This window comes from Eleutherodactylus coqui, chromosome 3, assembly GCF_035609145.1.
Source record: "Eleutherodactylus coqui strain aEleCoq1 chromosome 3, aEleCoq1.hap1, whole genome shotgun sequence".
Lineage (NCBI taxonomy): Eukaryota > Metazoa > Chordata > Amphibia > Anura > Eleutherodactylidae > Eleutherodactylus > Eleutherodactylus coqui.
Genome location: NC_089839.1, coordinates 106,339,007 through 106,345,114, shown reverse-complemented (window position 1 = coordinate 106,345,114; position 6,108 = coordinate 106,339,007). Strand labels below are relative to the sequence as shown.

The window sequence follows — 6,108 nt, the reverse complement described above, 5'->3', positions numbered from 1 at the left end:
AACTTTCAAACGTTAATCCAGGGAATAGTCTGACTGCGATTATGGAGTTGGGAAGGAATGTTTTCCCCCCAAATGGGCTAAATTGGCTTTTGCCTCATTGGTTTTTTTTTGCTTTTCTCTGGATCAACAAGGGGGGTGGAAACAGCCTGAACTGGATGGACGTTGTCTTTTTTCGGCCTAGCATACTATGTATTGTGGCAAGTTGGGGTTACTTGCCCAGGATCTCTTGCTTACTTTCCCCTGCCCAGGGGTGGCAGCACTGCAATGATGTCCAGAAAACACAGGGTAAAGTCCAAATGCTGGTTCAGTCAGCGTTTATTTCAGCATAGCAACGTATTCAGTTTACATACAGTCCAGCATATCATATGCAACTTCACACTGCTGTCTGTCACACTGCACACAGCAACACATACCTCTTCTTCAAGCGGACCTTCCAGGAAGGTAACTTCGCCCCAACAGGCGATGAGCGAGGGGCCAACTACCCCTTGTCCGATCTGTGCTTCCAGGTCCCTCACAGACCAGCACCAGGTCTACATAAACCTCAGGCCCCACGGGCCTCAATGGACCTAAGCTCCACCAGCTTCAAGGACACTGAGTATGTGAGGGAGGGGAAATTTAAACTGTGTAGCTGCACCCCTGCAGGTGCAGGTCAACTAAGCCAAACACAGTGACTGTACTCAGAGGCCCTCTACAGGCCACTCTTGCTACTGCACTGTCACAGTATATATTGCAAGTTAATGCCCAAAGCTAGGAATATCACCATTGCCTACACGTGGCTGTTCCTGTAGTCATGTGCTACGAAATACGAGTCTGTGAAATATGCAATACTTTCACGAGCCCTCACACAACTATGTTGACAGAATTATATAAAGTTATGGCTGTCAGAAGATGGCGACAGAAAGTGATCTTTTTATGTTTTTCAAACATATTTTATTTTTTAAAAGTAGTACAGCAAAATATCTATATATAAATTTGGTATAGTTGTAATCATACTGACCCATAGAATAAAGTTTTCCTGTAATTTTTGCTGCAATGTGTACACAAAACTCCCCAAAGATGGCGGAATTTCATTTTCTTCCATTTCACTCCATTTAGAATTTTAAAGAGGTTTTTTGGTACATTATATGGTTAAATAATCTGATTGAAAAGTACAACTAGTACTGCAAAAAACAAGCCCTCAGACATCTACGTTGATGGATAAATAACAGTTATGATTTTTTTTAAAGTGTGAAGGAAAAAATGAAAATGAATAAAACAAAAGGATGCATTCTTAAGGGGTTAAAGGGCATCTGGTAAAATTATTGCTTTTTTATCTTCCTGTATGATGTCAAGTGATCCGAAATCAATAAATGGCCTTATATGTGTGACATTACAAGGTTCTATATTCTGCCTCACTTTATATGTTTAGTGCTGCTGAGATTTATTTTGTTACTGTTGCGTTGTGTCATGTGGTGCTGTTGGGAAGGTATTTTACACTAAATTGTGGTATGTAAAACATTGTGGTATGGCGCCACTGGGGGAAATATTTCAAACTGCATTGTGGTATTTATTCAGGAACCTGCAGGGAAGGAGTTCATGCTGCATTATGATATTTCTTTGGTGTCACTGGTGAGTTGTTTTGTGCTGCATTGAGTTATGTAGTACTGCTAAGGGGTGATATGGGTACTGCATTGTAGTGTGAGGGTATATGTATAAATTGCCATATGTTTTTTATGCTTTTATACCTGTATGCAAGTTCTATGCAATGCTAAAATGCAAAAAAACTTAATATGCAGCCTTAAATATCAGATATGCCACAGCTTTGTAAGGCGAAAACAAATGTATCTTGAAAACCGCAAGGAAGAACCAGATACGAAGGCCGCGTGCTTGGCTATTTTCCCAATATCTAGAAAACAAAAACTGTCTAACTACGTATATGACTAATACTGCCTCAAGCGGAAATACGGACATCACATATATGGTTATGCGGTGGATTTGAGCCAATAAGACACACTTTTAATGACGTGACAAGAGGTATAAAGCCCCATGTCATCTGTAATGAAGTGCGCAGTTATTTCCCTGTGTGAGGAACTATACCAGACCTCCGTATGTGGTGTTTCTTCTTTACCGCCGGCATTGGGGTGCGCCTGATTGATGGTGTATGCAGAATTTCCCTGACAGTAGCATTTGTTTACTGGTTTACTGGTGAGGCACTCTTGCAACCATGAATTAATAGAAAATAGAAACCAGCTCACCCACACCCGACACTATCCTGGAATATAAATCGCATGGTGCAGGGAAAGAAGCCACCTCAGCCACGCATGGAACCAATTCCAAAATACAAGACTTTTTCCAGCACAAATAAGAAGTTAAAAACAAAACTTTTATTATAGCATTTCTTAAAAACGACATCATATAAGAAGATTAAAAAAAGGGGGAACAAATTTCACATGTCCCAAGCCTCACAAACTTTCTGTCTCTCATAATGAGCCCAGTTTGTGAGGCTTGAAACATGTAAAAATCGTTCCCCTTTTTTTCCGTCTGCTTCTGTGAGGATGTTTTTAAGGATGCTATAATAAAAGTTTTGTTTTTAACTTCATATGAGTGCTGGAAGAAATTTTGTGTTTTGGATTTGCCACCATGAAGTCACTGGTGAGACCTGAGTAGAAAAAGTCTGAGAAGCCCTGATGAAGATCAACGGTAGGTAATAGTCACAGGGCAATGTAATGCTTTTCTGCTTCTTCTGAAGGATGCAACGATGAGGCCAGGAAGCAGACTGTGGAACGCTTGTGATGTCTAGAAGCATTCGCTACCACAACTATACTGCAGTCTTGGTGCTAAGTGTTAGGCCACTCACACAGGCACTTAAATAAATGCTGCATTTACTGCATTTTCAGCTGCGTTTGACAGCATCTGACTGTGTTTTCAGCACAGTTGTAAACGCAGCCAAGCAAGCTGATAATGCCAGAACTGAAAAACGCAGTCAAAAAAGCGGTAACTACATTCCACTACATTTTCAGCAGTGCTGAAAAAGCACCACATTCATTTCAATGGGCAAAGCGTCGCATTTTAAAACGCAGAAACGCATGAAAATAGAACAGACAGCGCTTGAAAATCGCAGGGTGGAAAACACTGCATTTTAACTCTTGTCTGAGAAGCCCCATTGAAATCAATGATAGTGATTGACAGGGTTTAGCGCTGCACCGAAAATGTAGCGTTAAACGCAGAAAAAAATGCCTGTGTGAGTGGGACCTAAAGCCTAATGCTCATTAATGTTCATTAGACTGTATAGGAACTCATCTCTGTTGCATCCCCAAAGAAATAGACTTTTGTTCATCCCAGAGCAGTTCCTACGTCATCTGCTCTGTGTGTCTATCTTCTATTTCCGTATGTCATACGTTTTTCACATCTGCAAAATAACCCTTATTTAAACAGGCCCAATTCATTTTTATCTGCATCTTTTAGCAATGGATCCATGAAATATGGACGGCACATGGGCAGCGCTTTTTTTTTTTTGCTCCCACTAATATCAATTGACAAGTCATGTATGTGATCTGAGTGGCTATGCGAAAAGACTACTGTGTGATTTGGCGCATTGACTACTATAGGTCCTTGTACTGTTAGTCTAGTCAATTGTAGACTCGGATAACACAAGGGCCGAATGTACAGTCGTGTACATTAGGCACGTTGTAGTTTCTAAATGCCCCTGTTATATTGGTGGCTCCCCATACAGCAGATTATAGTCTTAAGGCCCATTTAGACACAACGATTATCCTCAAAATTCGCTCAAAAGATGTCTTTTGTTTGATAATCGTTGTGTGTAACTGCACTGACATCGTGCAGTTTTTGCTAAGCCGTCACTCATCATTGTCTTTCACTGTGCTGAAAGAGGACAATGGGCCTTATCAGGGATTCACAGCGGGATTCAGCTGATACTATTGTTTTAGCTGTATCCCGCTTCCTGACAACAGGCTGGGTATGAAGAACAGAGTGGTCCAGCTCTGTTCGCCACACCCGGTAAGGAGCGCTCTGCTGTATAATAGCCGGGCGGTCCGTGCAGAAAACAGCTGGATGCAGAAAGCAAGTGGGGACACCCTGCTTTTCTTCTGCATCCTCCGCTCCGAGGTATAGCAGCCGGGAACTCAGAGCGGGGAACAGCTGGATGCAGAAGACAAGCGGGGGACACCCCGCTTGTCTTCTGCATCCTCCGCTCCCAGCGCTCGGCTGTATAACAGCCGGGAACAGCTGGATGCAGAAGACAAGCGGGGGACACCCCGCTTGTCTTCTGCATCCTCCGCTCCGAGCGCTCGGCTGTATAACAGCCGGGAACAGCTGGATGCAGAAGACAAGCGGGACACCCCGCTTGTCTTCTGTATCCTCCGCTGGCAGCACAAGGTGATCGCTCATCTTGAGCGATCATCTTGCGCTGTGAATGACACGTGATAATCGTTGTGTCTAAATGGGCCTTTAGGGCTTTAACAGATGGGTGTGTCTTAGCCCTGTTATGCAGCCGTGAAAGTATATGTCATCAATAATGTATACCTGGAAACCACCTTTAATTAAACGTTTTGCGCCGTTGTCTTTTGCAGCTGTACTTATCACTGTATATAGACAATGCAGTCTAAAGGACCATTTACACGGGACAATTTTAGCTTGCCATGGACATCTATTGCAGCTTTCCGCGTAACACAGAGAAAGAGAACGCAGGTCCCATTTTTTCTTGCCTGCAGGAATTGCGCTCAAGAAACACGCTCATGAGAACGAATCCATTGAAATCAGTGGGTTCGCTTTGTCACACTTCATGAGCGTAAGTTTCATGCGCACAAAAACATTTTAAACCTTTACTGCGTATAAGTGGCAAGAGTCCTGCCGTCTCCATGAGTGCGAAATAAACGCTGTACACACAAATCCCATTGTGTATGTGTGGCGTCTATACGCAACGTCGCTAAGCAACAGAGCAGGAAATTTAATTTTAAAAAACCCAATTACGTTAGACTCTGCATGACAGCATGTGCGAGATACGCTGTTGTGCGCAGTCAAAAATCGCTGCCATACGTGACGATACGCCTGCCCATACAGCAGTAAAAGGCCGTGTAAGGGCGGACTCACATGGATGCTTTTGTGTGTAACGTACAGTAAAATGTGCAGATGCACACACGGCAATCGCAACGCAAAAATGTTGCGCTATCACATGCACTTTTGTGGTCGTGTGAGGTCACCTTCTACACGCAGCGTTTTACCGCACGCTCGTGTGCGCCATAATCAACGCAATTTTGTGCGTTTTTATGTATGTACATAAAAACACCTGACGATAGGCCGAAACACGCCAGGAGTCAGCCTACTGAAATACGCATATGTCCGTGTGAATGAGCCCTTAGTGTAAAGTCTTGAGAAACAGCAGTCACGTCCACATGTGGCCGCGCATTCGTGAGGCCCTCTAACAACCGCATTGCCTTCCACACTACAGTGACGCTTCAATGCCTGTATGGTGTTGTTTTTTTTAAACTCTTGTCAATAAAGTTTCACGAAAGTCAAAAAAAAGCGCAACCAGGAAGAAGCGTCGGGAAGGGCGGTGCCGAACCTTACGTCTGTGGTCGTACGTGACGTCACGGCGCCGCTGTCAGAGAGGCAGGAGACCCGCCCAGGCAGCCGCTTCTCTTCCTTCGAGTGTGGGCGGCAGCGGAGCCCTGTGGTTGTTGTGGGGGACGGAGCGGCGGCGGCGGTGGACGGGCCGTATGTGACGGGACGTGGCCGTTACAGTAGTCCTCCCTCCGGTGTGAGCGCCTTGCCCCCCTTCCCCCTCTCCTCATTCTCCTCTGTCGGTGGCGGCCGCTCGGTAGTCACCGCGGCCCCTGCTGAGGCGGCCATGGACGAACAGGCGGGGCCCGGCGTCTTCTTTAACAACAATAACAATTCGCTGCTGTCGGCCGGCGCGGGGCCCGCGGGAGCCGCCAAGGGGTTCGAGGCCGTGGCTGGTGAGACGGCGGCCGCAGGAGGCGGCGGCACGGGGACGGCTGGCAGGGCCCAGTACAGCATCCCGGGCATCCTGCACTTCCTGCAGCACGAGTGGGCCCGCTTCGAGGTGGAGAGAGCGCAATGGGAGGTGGAGCGCGCAGAGCTGCAGGTAAG

At 45.6% G+C, this 6,108-nt stretch overlaps 1 protein-coding gene across 3 annotated transcripts in view; it reads left to right on the top strand.

Annotated features, from left to right (window-relative positions):
* The first annotated feature begins 5,592 nt into the window (after nucleotides 1-5,592).
* STRN (striatin) overlaps nucleotides 5,593-6,108 on the top strand; it is an 85,218-nt gene continuing 84,702 nt past the window's right edge. For 2 of the 3 annotated variants that reach the window (XM_066595935.1, XM_066595933.1), the window contains exon 1: nucleotides 5,593-6,103. In XM_066595935.1, the coding sequence (XP_066452032.1) occupies nucleotides 5,846-6,103 (258 nt within the window). In that variant the 5' untranslated portion in view covers nucleotides 5,593-5,845. The remainder of the gene's footprint in view (nucleotides 6,104-6,108) is intronic. The other variant, XM_066595934.1, reaches the window with a different exon arrangement.